At 58.0% G+C, this 20,212-nt stretch overlaps 1 protein-coding gene across 1 annotated transcript; it reads right to left on the bottom strand.

Moving 5' to 3' along the window:
- Positions 1 to 101: 101 nt before the first annotated feature.
- FAM131C (family with sequence similarity 131 member C) lies at positions 102 to 19,906 on the bottom strand. Its single transcript, XM_082615208.1, has 7 exons — positions 19,729 to 19,906; positions 6,140 to 6,255; positions 5,211 to 5,246; positions 4,853 to 4,946; positions 2,168 to 2,350; positions 1,790 to 1,900; positions 102 to 973 (listed from the first exon to the last, which is right to left on the bottom strand). Exons 1-7 carry the CDS (start codon positions 19,748 to 19,750, stop codon positions 702 to 704), a joined length of 834 nt encoding a protein of 277 aa, XP_082471334.1. The 5' UTR covers positions 19,751 to 19,906; the 3' UTR covers positions 102 to 701.
- Positions 19,907 to 20,212: the final 306 nt, after the last annotated feature.

A 20,212-nucleotide genomic window follows, 5' to 3' on the forward strand; every position in this document is an offset into this window, starting at 1 on the left:
TGACCAGCTGTCTGTGTATTTTGGGGGGTAGGGGCCTTCCAGAGCTCCCCCCATCAGGGCCTGAGGACATGCCGTCCGCAGCAGAGACCAGGCCAAGTTCCTCCAGGGTGAATCCACCACTTTAATGTCTTCAGAGAACCTTCAGGGAGATGGGAGGAGAGCAAGGAGGGGGGAGCAGGGCACCAGGGAGCAGATCCAGAGAGTGAGGGACAGACAGACACTCCAGAGACAGAATCCTCGTGAAGAGCACTAAGGAGCAGATGGTAGGTGCCCCAAGAGGCTGCCCCGCCTCTGGTGGGGGGCAGAAGCACAGAGGGGAGGGGCAAGGAACCGAGCCCTGGGGTCGAGGCGGGGCTCCCAGGCCCTTCCGTGGTTGTCTGCCTGGGAACCTGGCTGTTGGCCCCGCTGGGCGGCCTGCCTGGTGTCTCCTGAGTCCTTGAGCTCGCTGATGGCAGAAACTGCAGGGGAAGGTGCCCGCCTGAGCCAAGTAAAGAGGGAGAAGGGGATTATGGCTCCCACTGCGGGGGGCAGGTCCACAGAGGACGGAATGGTCCCCAAGGAATGCTGGCCCCCATCCCTGCCGCACCCACCCTGTGCCTGCCCTGAGGGGTCAAGAGATGCCCAGCCAGACCGTGGTGTCCTGATACACCTGGGCTGCCCACCAGGCAAGGTCACAGTGTGAGCAGGCTCCGGCCCCCGCCTCAGTTATAGAACACCTCGTCCTCCTCCTCCGAGAGGGAGCCACTGTCCACCGACGGGAGGGAGCCCTGCAGGCGGGCCCCACCCTCGGGCCCCGGGGCCCCCAGTAGCCGCTGCCAGTGCTGCTGTTCGGGGCTGGGGGGCTGCGGGCCAGAGGCTGTGGTGGGGGTCTTGTCAGGTGAGGGCCGTCCATCGGGGGAGGAGAAGGCCAGAAGACTGTCATCCTGCGAGGGGACACTCAGAAGACTGTCCTGAAGGTAGATGCTCTCCAGGTCTGGAAAAGCAGCAGGGGTGTGGGGGTGAGGAATGGAGTTCAGAAGACCCGGCTCCGCACCCTCTCCGGGAGTGTGAGGCAGGGAGAAGGGCAGAAGACCTGCCTCCAAATCTGGCTTTGTCACTGCCAAGCTGTGTGACCTTGGTCATGTCACTGAACCTCTCTGAGCCCCAGCTGCTCCCTGGGGGGGTGACAGGGTGGTGGTGGCAGTGGCAGTGAGCAGAATAGCTAAGAGCAGGCTCTGGAGCCAGAGCCCTCAAATCCCTCTGCGCTCTGAGAAGTGGGACAGCCAGCGCTCTTCCCAGGCCTCCGCTCCCTTCCCGGCCCTCACTGTCGCAGGGAGGAGCAAATGAGATAGTGGGTGCAGGCGCCACCCAGGACCCAGGCTCCCTGAAGCCCTCGGTAGTAACCTGGGGTCCTAGAAAGGTGGTTGACTGTGCTTGGTGTTAAGGCTCAGATCCCGGCTCTGATGCCTATAGCTGTGTAATCTGAGGTGAGTTTCTTGATGCCTCGGTTTCCCTCATTTGTAAAATGGAGATGACAGCACCTACTTCCTCGAGGTGTCACAAGAATAAAGTGAAAGAACACATGGAAAGCACTGAGCACCGTGAGCACTTAATTCATGTCATCTGTCTGTCTGTCTATCATCTATCTTTCTCTCCTTTATGCTCGTGGCACTCCTTGGGCAATGGGCAGGGCAAGGATCATTTTTGATGAAGAAAAACTAAGGCTGAGGGACAGAGGGGCTTGTCTGAGGTCACAGGGCAGCCCCAGCTCCGCCGCACCCAGCCCGCCCTGGCGCCTGCTGGGCCGTACCCTGTAGCTGGATGATGTCCTGGGGGCCGTTCTCTGGGTGCAGCTCCTCGTCGTCCAGCGAGGACCAGGCACTCAGCGTGGCCTCCGTGATGGCAAACTGCTCGGCAACCCCTGTGGGGGACGGACCCGGCTCAGCAGGGGCACGGGCAGAGGGTGAGGGGGGCATCCGGTGCCAGGGCAGGCTGGCACCAGACACTGCCTCTTGGGGCTGCCCATCCATGCCCGGGCATGCTGATCAGCATGTGCCCACCAACGCCCCGTCCACCCCATGGCATTATTCTTGCCTGCCCAGACAATGCCCAGGGGGTGACTCTGGGTCCCCTGAGGACTACAGCCCCGGCCAGTCCCCGTCCCCAAGCTCCCCCTCCCCCCTCTGACCTGCGGCAAAGCGGGCCTCACGCAGCTCATCGGGGAGGCAGCGGTACTGCTCGTCCGCGGCTGCGGGCGGCTCCCAGCCTGAGCGCTGGGCACTCCAGCCCTTCCACTCGATGAGATGGGCCACGCGGCCACGCGCCATGGCCGTGGGCTTTGTGATGTGGTCCTTGATGCTCTGTACCACTCCTGGGGCAATTGAGGGCAGCTGAGTGACGGCTCTGACCCACGGCCCAGCTCAGGGCCCCACCCCCAATACCCCAGGCCCCCCAGTACCTCAGGGCAATCCGATGGCCTGTACCACACAGTCATTCAGCGCCCCGTCCTCTCCCAGCGCCCTGCGTCTGCCAAGCCCCACACCCACAGTGCCTGTACCTGTCCAGTTCCTCCTGCCAGGACAACGCCTCGTGCCCGCTGCCCACCTGCCCCACGCCCTCCCACAGCCTGAGGCCCTCTCACGTAGATGCTCCCCACCCATCTGCAGGCCCCATGCCCCCCTCCATGTCCTGCTCCCAATCCATGCTCCTGCCCACCTGGTGCTTCTTCTCCAGACCTGTCGCACCCTTCATTCCCTTTGTGACCAAGTTTAGACCCTTCTGCTCAAGGAGATTCACTCAAGGATCCATTCAAGATCCACCCAGCCCTCCCTGTATCCAGTACTTAACAAGTTCCGAGAGAGCAGCCCCTGTGCCTAGGACACTGCCCGCTCTGCTGAGGGCGAGACCTGTAGCAGGCAGGGAAGGCTTCCTGGAAGAGGCAGACTGGAGTCCAGCTTGGAAGGCAGCTTGAGTTGGATAAACAGAGGCAAGACTGGAGGCTATTCCAGAGATGAGAAGAGGAGGAAGGCATAGAAGAGTCTGGCGTGGTTCCAGGACCACTGGGGACAAGACATGGGGCAACACCAGGACTAGGGAGGCAGGAGAGGCCGGGAAGCCCCACAGGGGCCAGACTGGGGGCTAAGCGAGCCAGACTGAGGGTGCCACTGCTCTTCTTAGAGCAATGGGGAGCCACAGCAGGGTAATGAGCAAGAGAGTGACAAGCCAGATCTCTCGTTTAGGAAGAACATCCTCATTAGAGGATTAGGGGCCAAGGGTGGAGACAGGGGGACATTAGGGGCCATGGAAGGGATCCAGCAAGAGACAGGACAGGGCTGGGCAGATGCGGAGGAGGGCCTGCAGGGGTTCTTGTGAGTAGACCGGTCGGATGTGGAAGATGATAGACAGAAGGTTGTCAAGAATGATTCGGCATCTCCGTTAACCCAGGCTGAGAACTCAGATCTGGGAGTCACTGGTCCCAGAAGCCATGACGTGAGGAGCAGCAATATTTAAGAAAGAAAGGCATCCATGAAGGAAACTGAGACATAAAACTCTGGGGAAATGGGGAAGACGGAGGTGGAAAGCAGGGGGAGACCCCCCACGGGTTGGGGAGTGCTGGCAACCAGAGGAGGTTTCTGGAGGCGGTGGTTCAGTGGCCCCCGAGGGGCAGGTGAGGTGGAGGGAAGGGGTTTCAGGTGGCGGGAATGATAGGGGCAAATGTGCGGGGGCGGCAAGGGCCTTCTGGGGAGCCGTGAGGGATGTAGAGAAATGGGAGCCTGAGGACAAGGAGCAAAGCTGCGAGCAGAGGCTGGCTGGCTGAGAAGAGCCGGTGCTGCGGTCAACGTGGGGCAGATGCCGTGCTGGTCCGGCGTGCCCACCCACTGCCGCTGCAGGTGCTGCTGCCGGCTCACACCTGTGCCCTTCTTGGGAGCCTTGCCCTTAGCTGATGGGAGCTGCCTCACCCAGAGGTGCTCGGAAGGTGGCAGCCAGTGGTGGACCGATGGAGGAGTAATATAAAACCAGTCACCTTGGGACTTCCCTGGTGGCGCAGTGGTTAAGAATCCGCCTGCCAATGCAGGGGACACGGGCTCAAGCCCTGGTCCGGGAAGATCCCGCATGCTGCAGAGCAACTAAGCCCGTGTGCCACATCTACTGAGCCTGCGCACTAGAGCCCGCGAGCCACAACTACTGAAGCCCACGTGCCTAGAGTCCGCGGTCCACAAAGAAGAGTAGCCCCCACTCACGCAACTAGAGAAAGCCCGTGCCCAGCAGTGAAGACCCAACGCAGCCAAAACAAACAAACAAACAAATAAATACATTTATAAAAAAAAAAAAAAAACCCAGCCACATCGCCTCAAAGTGCCATGAATTCTGTGGTGCAAGTCATGCTCCTGTGCTCCCCATGGGATCAGGCTGAGAAAGACAAGACTTCTGCAACTACACCTCCGCTGAGCTCCCTCCCCTGCCCTGTCCTGCTGCCCTTGCTCCCTTCAGGTTTCCTTCGAGAATAACCTCTCAGGAAATCACTAGCACAATTCTCCTCTTGGGCTCTGCTTCTAGGGAATCTGACCCAAGTTGGCACGAGAGCAGGTTTCATGTGCTGCAGAGAAGCAGGAAGAACACAGCTGGCAGACACCTGGAAAATTGGGGTCATCCCCTCAGAACTTGTGGAGAACCCAACAATTTAACCCATGGTGGGGTCCGGGGGGGTGGGCAGGAGTCCTAAGTCCTGCAGAGCTCAGCACGGAACCTGGCATTTAGAAAACGCTGAATCCAGCAGGGCCGCAGTCCTTCCAGCTGCAATTCAGCTTTGACCTTCCCACCGCCAGTGCCTGTGTGCGAACTTCCAGGACAGGACAGGGCAGCTGGAGCTTACCCACAAGGGACGAGGTGGCCAGGGCTGCCACGTTGTAGTTGCTGGAGCAGGATCTGGAGTCGGACAGGTAGCCGTTGGTGGTCTGGAAGCACCTCTGGAGAAACGGGGGGACGGGTGAGCAGGGTGGGGCAGACCTGCCAGATGATTTCCCCCCACCCCTCCCATCCCCATTACGCACCCTCCCCACGTCCTCTGGCCATCTTGCCACCCCCCCACAGGACCATCCCCAGCCCTGTTTCCATCAGGCCCCCCTCCCCCAGGGCTGGCAGCCCTGTGTGCCCAGGCTGGGCCCAGCAGAGGGAGGGGCAGTGGTGTCAGCTGGGGCTGGCTAGACTGGGGGATGTGCAAGTGCACTGACCTGCCAAGGATCCCAACAGAAATCCATCTGTTTGTCCTAAAACAAGAGGAGAAAGAGGAACAGGCAGGGTCTGGCCCACTGTGCCAGCAGATGGCGCGAATCCTGGAGCCCTGGCTGGTGGTGTGGGTCAGCCTTCTGGTCGTCCCTGAGGTCGGGGTCTGCCTATTCATGGGTCATGCCCTGGTGTCCCCTGGCATGCAGAGAGAGGAGCGGGGGGTGCAATGATGGCTCTGCCAGGGGACGCGGTGGGTTAGGGGATAGATCAGACCTGGGCTGGCCTCTGACTCTGCCACTTCTACCTGGGTGTCCTTGGACTAGTGACTTAACATCTCAGAACATCAGCTTCGTCCTCTGTAAAATGGTAACGATGCCATTTATCTCACAGGTTGTGCGGAAGCGTAAATGACATAACATAGGCAGAGTGCCTAGCACGACGCTTAGCATGTGGTATGTGGTCAAAAAAAAAAAAGGGTAATTATATCAACTGGTAGGTTCAAGCCACAACCTCTGGGGCAGAGATGGAAATTATGCACAGGATTTGAGGCCCTAGCAAGATCGTTGTGATCTACCTGGACTGAGAATTCCATTCCTTTACTCTCCAGCTGGCAGTGCAGGCTGCTAAGGAGTCCGTGGGCTGGTAACAGAACATCTAATCTGCAAGGCTGAGTTAATTTGGGTGGGAAGCCCTTCAGCGTGGGACTCTCCTTTCTAAATAGGTCTGGTTCAGTTCCTGGATGCCCAGCCCAATTCAGACCTTCATCCAGCTGAATACCAACCCTGAGGGGTCCTGATCCCACAGGAAGGAGCCAAGTTCGGCAGGGACAGAGGAGGCTGAGATGGTTTCTGCTCCCTGTGGGGAGCTGTAAGGCACAGCCCAGGAACCAGGGCATACGTGGGGGTGAAGGTGGGGATGAAGCGTGACCAGTTACCTTGCCAGTGACATGGTCTGGAGCCACGATGGGTGGGAGGCTGGAGGGCAAGTCTGGGTTCAGGGGGGCCGTGCCCTGGGGCATGGGGCAGTCCTTGTGGGTACTTGTGAGTAAATCTGGAAAAAAGAAAGACAGAAGGCATTTAGAAAAGCCCAGAGCTCTCTTGCTCACGAAGCTTGTTCAAGCCAGTCCTGAGAGATGGGCGTTACTTTATTATTACATCATTTCGTAGAAAACAGACTCAAGCTCACAGCAGGTGAGGAGTCCAGCCAGATCCCCTCAGTGGGGTTTACTTGCCCAGCTGCTTGTTACTCCATTTGCACTAAGTCTGGTACCCACACTCCAGCAGTTTTTTGACCTCACAGAGGTCTCCAATCCATTTATTCTACCTTCCACTAACTCCTCATGTCCTCACTTCCCTCCTGGCCCAGCTAAGACTTCCTGGCGTATCCTACAAGCTCTCCTTGGCAGATACCCTTGACCCTCTTAATCCTGTTTAGTCTAACCCTCTGCCTGCTTCGTGCCTGGACCCTTCGAGCTGCACATCGCTGGGGAAAGTCACGGGCGTCATGTTAAACCGGTGCCTGCCGGCCTCACACAGGCCACCACCCAAGGATCCTTCCATGTTTCTCTGATTCCTGCTAGTTTGCGTCCTGCGAGGTTGACTACCTCATCCTCCTTCCTTCTTGAACTCCCAACACTGACACCCCTGCTGCTCCCCGGACCTTGCTGCTGGCTTCTCTCCAGCCCTCAATGCAACCCAGGAGCCTTCAGAAGGCATCACCCCACTCTCTCCACCTCTAATCATTGCCCTGCCCGCATGCCACATCATCTGCTTTCCCTCTTGGGACAAAGGAATAACTGTCCCCCCTCGGTCCAAGACCAGTCCCTCCACCCGGGGTCCGGGCTCCATCTCTGCCCTCCCTCCAGGGCGGGCTTCTGCGCTCTTTCTCCTGTGGCCTGTGTTCCCTCCCCACCAAGGCAGCCCATCAGCGTGGCACGGGCTGCAATGCCTCTTGGCTCAGGGACTCTTGCCAGCATCCCCTCTCCTCTCTTCCGCCTCATGGAGCCCCTCACCTCTGGGCCAGCCCCCAGCCCCTGCTTCCCTCTACTCCTTGCTCACTCCTCTGTCTCCTTCGTGGCCAGACTTGTGTCCGACCTCTACTTCCCATCTTTTCCCATTTTCTCCCCTGCCTGTCCCAACCAGCCTTTCAGGAGACAGCCCTTGGCAAGTGGCCAGAATCCTGCACGGTGGTGGTGGGGGGGCAAGTTCAGCGGTGACTTCTTCAGCCCCATCTTCGGTGGCCACCCAGGAGGCGCAAGGGTGGCGCCCATCCCTCCTTCCCTCTCCAGCCACACCCTTCTCCCGGCTTCCCTCCCACCTCCACGGCGGCACTCTTCTTCAGCCTCCGGCACTGCTCATCCCCTGAGCCCGCCCCACCGCTCCATCCCAGGCCCCTTGCCTCCCTTCTCTCTCTCCCAAGAGATCTCACCCGTATGTGGCTGACACCCACATTTACACCTCCAGCTCCGACTCTTTGCTTGAGCTCTTGAATGAGTTTCCAGCTCCCTACGTGGACGCCCAACAGGCATCTCAAGCAAACCCCGGGCAAAACGGAACTTGCAAACCTGAGTCCATCTTCCCTTACTTCCCCAATTTTAGAAAATGATGCCATGGTCCGCCCAGCTGTACCAACAAAAAATCCAGGAGCTTTCTCGGAGTCCTGCTTTCCCCACCTCTCCCCACCAACCTCATCCAATCCACCAGCAAGTCCCACTGGCTCTCTCTCAGAGCTCCATTTCAGGTTTATCCTTCTCCATACCCACCGCTGTTCCCCTGGTGGGACCCATCACCTTCTCTCACCAACAGTCACCTGCTTCCCTTCCTGGCCCTGCCATCCACTCTCCACCCAGCAGCACAGGGACATCGCATTCCAGGTCAGACTGTCTTCACCTGCCCTGGCTTCCTTGCATCGCACTTTAGAAGAGCCAGCCCCTCACCTCGGCCTTCAGGGCCCTACACGTCAGCCCGCCCACTCCTGACCTCAGTCCTCTGCCCGCCCCCTCGCTCACTGTTTCAGCCACTCTGGCCTCCTCCTTGCTGCTCCTCAGATGGCCAAGCTTGTTCTTTGGCCTCGCTGTCCCCTCCCCTGCGCCTGGAACACTCTTTCCCCAGGTCTTCCTGAAACTCATCATCCAGGACTCAGCTCAAGAGAGACCTTCCTGGGCTTCCCTGGTGGCGCAGTGGTTGAGAGTCCACCTGCCGGTGCAGGGGACACGGGTTCGTGCCCCGGTCCGGGAAGATCCCACATGCCGCGGAGCGGCTGCACCCGTGAGCCGTGGCCGCTGAGCCTGCGCGTCCGGAGCCTGTGCTCCGCAACGGGAGAGGCCACAACAGTGAGAGGCCCGCGTACCGCAAAAAAAAAAAAAAAGAGAGAGAGAGCTTCCCTGGCCACGCTGTTCAACGTGGCCCTCCCTGTCCCCATGCCGGCCACCAGTCACTGCCCTCACAGTCATCACCGCTGATATTTCTGTTTATTTAAGAGTCCACCCGCCATGGAGACCATGGCAGCCCTGCTCAGTGCTCTGCATCCAGAGCGTAGAACCCCGCCTGCACTTAGTAGGTGCTTTGTAAAGCACCTCATCTGTGGGGATGATTTCCACCTTTATTACAGCATTTAGCACAGGATGTCTGGTAAAATTATTTATGTGTGTTGGGGGGGGCAGGGATCGGCCTGCCCCTGATGCATCCCCAGGGCCTACCACACTGTAGGTTCACAGTCGTTGCTGAAGGAATGAACACCTTGACCTGAGCAACTGGAATTGCTGGACTGAATCCTTGGGCCAAATTGAAGAGAACTCCTCCACCCCCCCAGGATGACAGAGAACACCCTTATCATTCATTTGATTAATGCATTTAGTTACTCTTCCATTCACTGAAGAGTATTAGCTGAGCATCTACTATGCGCCTCGCGCTGTTCTGAGTACCAGGGACACAATGGTGAAGAAGACAGAGATGGTTTCTGCCCTCATGGAGCTGACGTTCTAGTGAGGGAGAGAGACTATTCACCGAAAACTCACAAATGAGTAAGAACCATTAGGAAACAATAATAGCTATGAAGAAAAAAATGACAGCGTAAGTAGGAGGGGCTGGAGAGGGCTTCTCAGAGCTGAGGCCTGAGTATCAGGAAAAGCCCAGTTATGTGAAGATCTGGGGGATGATAGTTCATTCCTTCATTCATGCATTCATCCATCCATCCATGCAGCCATTCATTCCTTCACCCGCTGAGCACCCATCTACTGGAGGTCTACACTGTGCAAGCACCTGGGGACGAGGCAGGATTAACTCCATCCCTGCCCTAGGGGAGCTCACAGTTTGATGCAGGAACACCTTCCCGCAGAGCCCCTCATTCAAACACAAGGCTGAGCCAGGGGAACAGCAGCACCAGAGGACTGCTCTGCTTTCTACATTCTCCTTTCTCAGTGTGATGGCAGAGTCCTCACCTTGACCTAAAGAGGAAGGAATCTGAGGCTCAACCTGACAGGTGAGGAAACTGAGGCACAGATGGGAAAGCCACTAGTCCCAGGCACACAGTCAGTCGCCGGCAGTCAGTACCTGAGTCCTGTGGGTCTGACGCCGAGGTTCACTCTCTTCCAAAGCACAAAAAGAGTTTTGATGAGTTCGGGGTGGGGATTGGGGGCTGCGCAGGAGAGCTGATGGCAGGGAGCTGGCCAGGAGGTAGGCGGTCCAGGAGGTCGTGGGGATGGTGGTGCGGGAAGATGGTGGGCATGGCGCGGGTGGGCGGGGCTTGCACGAAGCCATGGGGTCTGGAAGGAGTCTGCAAGGGGCAGCAGCGTCTGGGCTGCCATAGGGAGGGGGGCCCTCTGCGGGACACTGGTCCCAGCCTGCAGCCTATCCAGCCCTGGGCGCTGGCTCCCACCACCCCTTTCTGGCTTGGGCCAGAGCGGGCAGGGGCGGAGGAGCTGATGGCATGGAAGCCGCCAGGGCTTCCTGGAGGAAGTTGAGGCCAGGGAGGGTCTGAGGCTGGAGATGAGGGGCTGGGGGCGCCACTGGTGGATGGAGGAGAGTGGGCTGGAGACTCGGGGTAACAGGGAGGGAAGAACTGGGTGGCAGGGGATGGTGGGGATGGTGTGGCTGCTGCACCCGATCCCCCAGATCCCGGTGGATCTGTTTCTCCTGTTTATGTGCACCCACAGTCCCCTCCCCATGTACTTTGCTTCCAACAGGCAGCACCTGAGGCTCTTTCTAGGCGGGCTGCCCGCGGGCAACTGGGCTGAAACTGAGAAGTGCTGCTGCTCCCACCGGAGCGGCCCTTAGCCCGTGACTGGAGGGGCAGGACCCCAGCTCCTCTGTTTTGGGTGGGAAAACACTGAGCTTCACTTTCATCCCAGAGTTCCCTGTGGGATTAGGCAGAAACCACCCCCCGCAGGATGACAGACACCCTTTCCTGGCTGCATCTTCTCTGCCTCACTCTCTCCACTCCTGTACTGGTTTCCTCTGTAAGATTTCCTTCACATTCCAGCTGTACCCACTCACATTCCAGCTGTACCCACATCCCCGTTTCAGGGTCTGCTCCTGCGGAACTGCTCCTAAGACAGCTGGGTGAGGCTTTGCTGCCAGATTGCCCGGTTCAAATCCTGGGCCTGCCCTTCATTATCATGGGATCTTGAACAAGTGACTTTGCCTCTCCAAGCCTCTATTTCCACATCTGTAAAATGGGCAGCTGAGGGAGACTGCTCCTGTTCCTCAGGAATTGTCTACCAGGTTCCAAACTGAGAACCAAGACGCTTTGAGGGCCCCGCTTTTGAAGAAAGTCGCTGTCAGGGGGTGGAGGCGGGATGGGGGTAGCAGACACTCTCTTCAAAGTGGCTGAAACCGGCTTTGCTACCCCAGCTGTCAACCCCCTTCTGACTCTGACTACCTATTTCTCCCCACGGGCTAAATGAGGGGCTCCCAGAGACTCACCTGCAGAAATTTGGGAAGGCTGCAAAGGGGAACATTGTGTTGTCAAGGGTCAAGTAGACACTGAGAAAGGGGCCAGGTTTGAGCCTTGCTCCACCCAAGGCTCCATTTTTGCTCCATTCTTGAGCAGTCCCCTAAGAGGGCTGCTTGCAGGCAAGAGGACCCCAGCCCCAAGAGGCTGCAGGGTGGATCACTTTAGGGGGAAAAGGGAATTGGGCAGGGAATGCAAGAGGTCAAACCAGGTCAGATCTCCCACGACATGGGCTCTATAGTGGGGAGGCCCTCCCCGCCGCCGCCATGGCTCCCCGGAGAATTCACACGTGCTAACCCGAGAGACCCTGGCCCCCCTCCCACCTCGTGTCCCTCCTCTCCTCCTCTCTCACTCCAACACACTCCTGCCTCAGGACCTTTGCAATGGCCGTTCGTTCCTTTTCTCCATCTGGGACTCTCCTGCCACCTACAGATTCACTCCCTCCCTCCGTTCATGTCTCTGCTCAAATGTTACGACCTCAGCGAGGCCTCCCCCAACCATCTTATTTAATATGACACCCGACTCTTTCTACCCCCTCACCCTGTTTTACACCCATCACTCCACAATGTGTGTGTCTGTTTCCTTGTTCATGGTTTCTCACTGGAACATGAGCTCTGTGAGGACTGGGACCTGGTGTTATTTGCTACGTTAGTCCCAGCACCTGCCTAGGGCCTGGAACATAGTAGGTGCTCCTTAAACATTTGTTGTAAGAATGAAGGAATGAATATTTGCATGCCTACAACACAGAGGCTTCATCACTGAGCCTGTGGTAGCCAAGGGAGACCACTAGAGCTCCAGATAAATACAAATGTCTTGGCCATTTTTTCTCAAGTTCCTCATGCCAGACCCCACCATGTCAGAGAAGAAAGGGAACCAGAGAGGAGAGAGAGGCCTGCAGAGTAAAGAGCAGCCAGCCATGGCTGACGGGGAGAAGGAGAGGGTCAGATGGGATGCGAGATGAAAGTTGTCATCCAAACTGGGTGGACTGGACTTAGTGTCCAGAAGAGGCTAGAGAGTTCTGGAATGTGCCCAAAGGCTGTTACGGGTGGGCAGGTCAGGGAGGTTCAAGTGAGACTGTCTGGAGAGGGGACTGGAGAAAAGGGAAGTGGAGCCAGGTTAAGCCCCCACCCACTGAATCCACAGCTCAGTGACCCGGGCGCTAAGAGCAGCGAGGGCAGTGTGGGATCATGGGGGCTAAGCCATGCACCCCATAAGATGTCTAATACATCTTGCTCTTTATGACCAGTCCTGGCTGTGTGACCCTGACAGAGTCCTGCCCCCCTCTGGGCATCATAGTTTCCATGTGTACAAAGACAACGTTCCAGGTCCCTCAAAGGTGGTGTTCAAACCAGGGGCGCATCCTTTAGTGGGTCAAGCAAGCAATTTACTAGGTCATATTTTTAAAGAATGAAGTAGAATTGAGTAGAATAGAAAATATCAGAACCCACTGCAGAGACAGGCTAAGTCTTATTTCACGAAGCCTCTGTTTCAATTGCACAGACACACGTGTGCACATGTGTGTGTACTGGATTACGAAGCAAAATAATTTATTCTTATGGGTCCGGTCAAAAAAGTTTGAAAGTCACACTCTGAAGGTGCCAGCATGCACAAGCTGGGGCCTCCAAGGGGCAGACAGGGTGATGCTGGCTACAGACTACCCCTGGCAACTCTGAAGGGTGAGGGAATATCTCCAGGCCCCTGCCCATCGCCCGAAGCTGTTTTAGAACTCTGCAACCACAGGCCAGGGAGCAAGGGGAGCTGGCAGGTGATGTCGAAGGCCTGGAGGGACGTGACTTGAACAAAGTTACCTGTCGACGTCGTGGTGGACATGGGCTCCTGGCTCCCAGCCCCCTCCCCAGCTTTCCTGCCCCCCACCTCAGCTGGGGTGCAGGTGCCTCTGCCAAAGCTGCCTTCTCCCCTGAGGACTTTGGCCCCGTGATGTCACAGGCTGGTTGCTATGGAGACGTCAGGTAATGAACCAGCCCAGGGTGAAATCACAGGCTGCTTTTCGCCCAGCTGGGACTGGCAGCCACGTCACCACCGGCAACTGGAAAAACACAGCTTTCATGTGGGGTGGGGGCTGGGGGATAGCCTGAGGAGACCCCTAGCTTCTGCTCCTGTGGGCACCTTCCTCTCCCAAGGGAGCTGTGGGGATACCTTCCCCCTTTCCCAGTCCACACCCTACTCCCCGGAACTCAAGGTCTGAGGCTCCTTCTCAGACTGCCCCCCTCCCCCACCTGCCCTGGCCACAGAAGTGACGGGCCTCTGGTTGCCACGGCAGCCTGGACGGGGCCACCCTGATCCTTCAAGGAGAGGGGTGCCATCTAGATGTCCCCTCCATCCCTCTGCCTTCAATCGGAGCTTCTCTGCGTACCAAGGATGCTTCCTGCCTTCCCATGCCAGCTCCTCAATCTGCTAGAGTCCAGCCACCCCAGCAGATCCTCCTGATGTTTCACCTAAACCCCCCTGGCTGCAAACGCTCCCACACTGGTTTTCTCTGCTCGTTCCTTGGGTGCGTCTGCAACATTACCACCCAGATTCTTCTCACCTCCTTCCCAGTCGTCCAGCCCCGCGAGCTGTTCCTTGGTGCCTATGTCCCAGCCCATTTGTCATTGTGGCTGCCACCTCCCACAAGTGTCTCCCAGGGCTCCACACCCCAGGAGGACATAGTGGTTCCAGGCTTAACCCTGCTCCTTCTCAGCAGCCCAGAGAGGGTAGACCTCCTCTTGAAAGCACACTGAGTAAACTGAGTAAAAAAGTAAACTGAGTAAGAAAGTAAACTGAGCAGCAGCCGAAGCCCCTTGTGATGACCCTCCCTGGACAGTCACGGACCTCCCCACTAAGCTTCTTGGGACCCCTGCGGCCTAGCGCACGACGCAGTCCTCCAGCCATCTGCGCCCTAGGTGTGTGCGGCTCAGCTGTGACATGCCAGGTTCCTGCCTTGCACCCAAGAGAGCCCAGCGGGCCAGGCCTTCCTTGCACAGTCCCTGCTCTAGGTCTAAATCCCGGCTTTTCACTGTCAGCTCCAGGGCTGTGGGCCTGTGAGTGGCCCCTGGGAGCCTCAGGGTTCTCATCTGTGAAATGAGAATACTGGCGGGTGGCCGTGAGGATGAAGCACCTACCACGCAAGCACTCCATAAACGATAGCGGCTCTGCCCCCACCCAGACCTCACGTCCTCTTTCTGGACCCTGGGACAGATCTCAGGCACCACCCCTCTGGTCCTTCCCCAGGGCTGGAGCTTGCCCTGGGGGACTCTGCAGAGGGAGGCCACCAAGGGTGAGTCCTTGTGAGTCACTGCCATGGCCGCAGTCCGTCCCTCTGAACTTGGCAGTGGCCTGGCCTTTAGGAGACAAAGTGCCCCCCGCCCCCCAGGACACTGATTTACAGGTCACCAGGTCCACGGCCATGGCAGTAGCTCCATAAGTGAGTTGGTACACCTCAGAGCTGCCCAAAGGGGTCCCTTTCCATGTTCTCTTCAGGACTTTCCACACATCCTAGCTCCTTTTTATTTCCTCTGCCATCCTGTGGCCCAACTTCTTTGAACACCCTGATCTAGCCTCACCTCCTCCAGGCAGCCTGCCTAGACTGTCTTCAGATGTATTAGGCTATTACCTTACCAGCAGCCCTAATGGGCAAAGTCTGGCATACAGTGATTTGCTTGCACTGTTTATTGAACACCTACTATGTGTCAGGTACTATCCTAGGCCTTTCGATCCATTATCTCTGATTCAATCTTAATAACAACCCAGCAAAGTAGGTACTGTTATGCCTATTTTACATATGGGGAAACTGAGGCTCAGAGAGGTTAAATCACCTCTGCAAGGTCACCTACTAGTAAGTGGCAGAAATGAGGTTCAAACCTAGGCCAGTCTGAAACGCCAAAGCTTGTGCTCCAACCACTGACCAGTGCTGATCTCCTGAGAGGGTCCTCAGGCTGTTTTTCCACCTGTGTGTCCTGCCTCCCCCACTAGACAACTCCAAGGGCAAGGTTGTGTCTCCGTCCTCAGACTGTGAGCTTCTAAACGGCAAGGCTGGTGGGGGCGGGGGATGAATTGGGAGGTTGGGATTGACATATATACACTATTGATGCTATGTATAAAATAGATAACTAATGAGAACATACTGTAGAGCACAGGGAACTCTACTCAGTGCTCTGTGGTGACCTAAATGGGAAGGAAATCCAAAAAAGAGGGGATATATGTATACGTATACCTGATTCACTTTGCTGTACAGCAGAAACTAACACAACAGTGTAAAGCAACTATACTCCAATAAAAATTTAAAAACAAGGGAGGGGGGCAAGGCCCCATCTTCCCATTCCTCAGTCTCTCCACCGTGCCCAGGGGGACTCTGCCAGGGGGACTCATGGGCTCTGCTAGGGCCAAGGTGAGACAGGCCTTGGGGGGCTGGGAATGGAGGAGTCACAGTCAGTGCGCCTGAGTACTGGGGGTGGTTCTGGTCGGCTCCTTTAGAGCTTGTGCCTCCTCCCAGACATAATCAGATGCCTGGCCTTCCAGAAGGAACTCCTCGGTCTCCAGTTTCTGCTCTCACCTGCCAGTACCCGGTGCACTAGACCCCGGCAGGGGGTGGGGTGGGGGGGCAAGAGGCTGATGGGTTGGCCTGGAGGAGTGGGCTGGGACGGAAAGGGGCAGGCAGAGAGGCTCCGGAGCCAGGGGCATGGGATGGGCACTGAGAGACCTGGAGCTGGACAGAGGCGGGTAGACAGGGATTGCTCTGTACAGATTGTCACCATCGGTGGTAACACAGCCCAAACCGAATGCTAACACTGGAGTTATTCCAGAGGGCTGAATTTCTTGAGCATCGGCCACACGCTCGGTACCTCCCTCCATGTGGGGACATGAGAAAGCAAAGGGCAGGTGTTCCGTGCTCAGGCTCTGGGATCACACAGCCCTGGATTCAAATCCTGCCTCTCTGTGTTCTGGCTGTGTGACCTCAGGTAAGACCCTTCCCATCTCTGAGCCCTACAACCCCCTCCAGGGCTGAATGAGAACTAACAAGGTCAGGCAAGTGATGCCTCAGGCAGCTCAGGATAAGCACCCAACAAATGGTAGCTTAAAAATAGATGATGAACACAAAATAGCCTCTAGAAACAGCATTTGTTGCCTTAATCTGGTCCCAATCACTTTCCCCCATGTTCTCAGCACCTCAAATGCTTGTTTCTTTTCCCACGAGGCAGGACGGTGCTCGAAGCCTCTGTAGCTTGCCCTTTCCCAGCCAAGAGGGTCTGGATTAGCTGTCTACACAGAAGGGTAATAATAAAAATTAAAAATTAAAGTGACAGCTAACACAGTATTTACTACATGCCAGGTACTGGTCTGAGTGCTTTACGTGAATTAAGTCATTTAATCCCCTCCCAGTAACCCTAAGATGTCAATACCAGTATTATTCCCATTTTACAGATGAGAACACTGAGATACATATACAACGTTAAGTAACTTGCTGAGGTCACAAAGCTAGTGGATGGCGGAGCAGGGATGCGAACCCAGGCTGGCCGGCTCCAGAGTCCGCGCTCTTTTTTTTTTTTAATTAATTTACTTTTGGCTGCGTTGGGTCATTGTTGCTGCATGCGGGCTTTCTCTAGTTGCGGCGAGCGGGGGCTACTCTCCGTTGCGGTGCGTGGGCTCTAGGTGTACAGGATTCAGTAGTTGTGGTGCACGGGCTTAGTTGCTCTGTCGCACGTGGGATCTTCCCGGACCAGGGCTCAACCTGTGTCCCCTGCATTCGCAGGCGGATTCTTAACCACTGCGCCACCAGGGAAGTCCCAGAGTCCGCATTCTTACCCTCCCAGGCCTGGCTCGCAGAAGCTAACTGCTGCCCAGTGCTGGGATGGGGTGGCTCTCCCAGGTGTGGCTTGCACCTGGGGTTTGGCTGGGGTGGCCCCAGTTGCACGTGGGCTCTGGACTTGGTATGGGCATCAGCAGGAGGTCAGCAATTCCTGGCCTGGCTGCAGGTTGAGCACTTGACACAAGGAAGTGCTTCAAGTAACAGGGCTGTTGTTAGCAACTGGTGCAGGTGTGGAGACTCAGAGGCTCGTGGGGGCTCCAGCTGGCAGCTGGAGAGGAGTAGGACGGCCCGGCCCTGGGTCCGAGGGCTGGCTGTGTGGTGCAGAGGACAAGGGCCCAGGCTCCACAGTCAGCGTGACTGGGTTCAAGTCCTGCTTCTGCTCTTTCTTTCCTTCTCTCTCTCTCTCTCTCTCCCTCCCTCCCTTCCTTTGTTCTTTCAAAATATTTATTTATTTATTTTTGGCTGCATGGGGTCTTAGTTGCGGCACGCGGGATCTTTCACTGTGGTACGCGGGCTTCTCTCTAGTTGTGGCGCGAGGGTTTAGTTGCCCCGCAGCATGTGGGATCTTACTTCCCTGACCAGGGATCGAACCCGTGTTCCCTGCATTGGAAGGCGGATTCTTAACCACTGGGCCACCAGGGAAGCCCCGCTCTTTCTTAGCTATGCAGCCTCGGGCTCTGCTCAGTTTCCCTGTTTGTAAAAATGGGGACTGTGATAGTATAAGACCCCAAGTTAGCTAGTTGCGCCTTGAATGTTCCCACCAGTACTTGGTAAGCCGTAAGCACCCTGGGAGCACTAGTGATGACTAGAGGGGTGGGTGGCCTCCACTTAGTGGCTTGGTCACCCAGAACCCGGAGTGCTGGGACGATGGTTGTCCTCTGCTGAAGTGGTCTCACACCTTCTTTACGAGCATCCAACTCGCCTGCGTGCATGTTGAGACTGGAAGTAGGCCGAGCCCTCAGGAGGGGGACAAGGTCAGAATACACAACGAGGAGCCCAAGCCACTGAAGGAAGGGTGGAGAAGACCCATCTCAGGCCAGTGTGACCTCAGACAGGCAGGGCAGAGGGTTCCAGCACCAGGTATGGGGTAGCAGCCAGAGGACCTGGGCCCCAGCCCCAATCCTGTCACCACGTGGCAGCCTGACCTTGGTCTGCAGGTCACAGGCAAGTCCACCTGGGGCTGGGCCTCCAGCACCTGGCACAGGATGGCCAAGTGATGGGGGAGGGACACAGTCAACAAGGAAACACCAGATCCCCGACACCTGGAGCCTGCCCAGAGCCTTCAAGGTTTCTGGAGACGCACTGAGAGCCTGTGGGGTCTGAAGAACACTAAATACTCTTCACTCTTAATTCTACCTTCCCCTCTGGCCAGGCTGTAGGCCTCAGAGCACATGCTGTGCTGGGCTCACTGCCTCTGGGTACCCAGCGTGTACGCAGGGCCTGGCACACAGTAGGTGTCATGCTAACATCAGCTTAATGAATAAGTAAGTGAATGAACCTCACACAGCCTAAGCCCCACCCATGATCCCAGCCCCGACACCCTCCTGAGACATCCTGAGCCACTTACCTGAATGTCCCACATGGACTTGTGGGCAGAGCCCCATAGAGGCCAGAGGATGGAGGGAGGGGTTGCGCTCCTTCCCCAACATCTCCCAGGACAAGGTCCCCTCCAGAGCCTGCCCAGCCCCTCCCCAAGGCCTGGTCATCCCTCCACACCTGAGTAAGCTACTGGGGGTGATGGGTGAGGTGGCAGACCCCCAAGGCCATGGTTGGGATCAGTGGATTTGGCTTCAGCCTGCAGAGCTGGAGCCAAGGCCTCAGTCACCCCCTCACCTCACCCGCCCCGGCAGCTGGTCCCACTGTGGGGTGAAGTTACCAGGGTGGGAGAATGACCCAGCCAGCCTCTTCTACAATGCTGCTCAGCAGCCTGTCGGAAAACTGATGGTGGGGAGGGTCCCAAAGACCCATCTGCCCATCCCCCCTGCTCTGTGTAGAAGTCCCTGCCACCCCCAAACCTCCCCCCCTAGGGCAGCTCACTCCGGCTCCCTGGGGACCACCTTGGGGAGAGCCATGGAGCTCAGGCACAGAAGGAGAGCGGGAGAGTGCCCAGTCAAAGGCCCAGGGGTTACTGGGAACATCAGCTGTCTCTGTCCCTTCCAGTCCCCTGACCGAGGATGGGGGTGGGGCTGAGGAGTTAGGGATGAGGGTGGGGGAAGGGGAACCTCCTTTATAACCTGTTCATCTCCATTAACCCCTTGCTGCCAATGGGGTTCAGGGACTCTGAAGACAGGGGCATGGGGTAAGGGGACAGAGTGGGGACACCGAACTACTAAGGCCTGTGTCTTGGGGGTGTGGGAAGGAGGGTCTGCTTGCTCTCTTGATGCCCCGCAGTGACCCCCGAGAAGCCAGGAGCAAGTAGAAGCCTCCGTCCCTTCCGAGGCACACGGCAGGGGGTGTGTGGCCGGCTGCTGGAAAGGAAGCGACCCTGCTTCTGCCGCCTGGTGGGGTGTGGGTCTAAGCGGGGCTGGGGATGCGGTGACCTCCCCACGCTCTCTCTCCGCGCTGCTCCCCCCCCAACGCCCTGTCCCCCTCGGGGCACCGTGTCCCCTGGGGCTCGGCGGGGGTGGGGTGCGGCCGGCCGGGAAGGGCGGGTCGTCCCCCCTACCCCCACCGAGGTTCTTTGGAGCGGCCAAGGGGACGTGCGCGCGTCCCCGGCGCGGGGCCCCGGGCGCCCCATCTCCTTCCCTTACGGTCCGCGGCCCCCTCACCTCGCGACACGCAGGAGCCCATCACGGGGCCGCGGGGCCGGGCCGCTGCGCCTTGGGTGCGCCGGGCCGCCGGGCGCTCATGTCTCCTCGGGCTCGGGGCTCACGCGCGGCGCTGGCGCAGCGGAAGCGCGGACGAGTGGAGAAGGGGCCGGGGCTCCGCTCGCCTCAGTCGCCGCTGCCGCCGCAGCGCCCGGCTCGCCTCGCGCCGCCGCCTCGCGAGCCGCGCCCGCCCCTGCCAGACGCGGGCAGCACGGCGGGCGGGGCGGCCCCGGGGAGCGCTCGCCCCGAGCCCCGAGCGCGGAGCCCGCGAGGCCGCTCCGCCTCCAGCGCGCCCGCCGCCTGCAGACCTGTTGCAGCAGCCCGGCCGGGGGGGTGGCGGCGGGGTAAGCAGAAGCCCGGCGGGGGGGCGGGGGGAGGGGAAGGGGAGCCAGAGGGGGAACTTCTCGCCCTCCCGCTTCCCGCGCCACTAGGCGAGGGCTGAAGG

This window comes from Mesoplodon mirus (assembly GCF_964341445.2).
Source record: "Mesoplodon mirus genome assembly, chromosome: 3".
In the NCBI taxonomy this organism is placed as follows: domain Eukaryota; kingdom Metazoa; phylum Chordata; class Mammalia; order Artiodactyla; family Ziphiidae; genus Mesoplodon; species Mesoplodon mirus.

Coding starts and splice junctions, on each gene's coding strand:
- FAM131C (XM_082615208.1), bottom strand. CDS start 19,750: ATGGGCTCCTGCGTGTCGCGAG. Junction 6,256..19,728: donor GGGCTCCTGCGTGTCGCGAG/GTGAGGGGGCCG, acceptor TCTTTTTTCCAG/ATTTACTCACAAGTACCCAC. Junction 1,901..2,167: donor TGAGGCCCGCTTTGCCGCAG/GTCAGAGGGGGG, acceptor CGTCCCCCACAG/GGGTTGCCGAGCAGTTTGCC.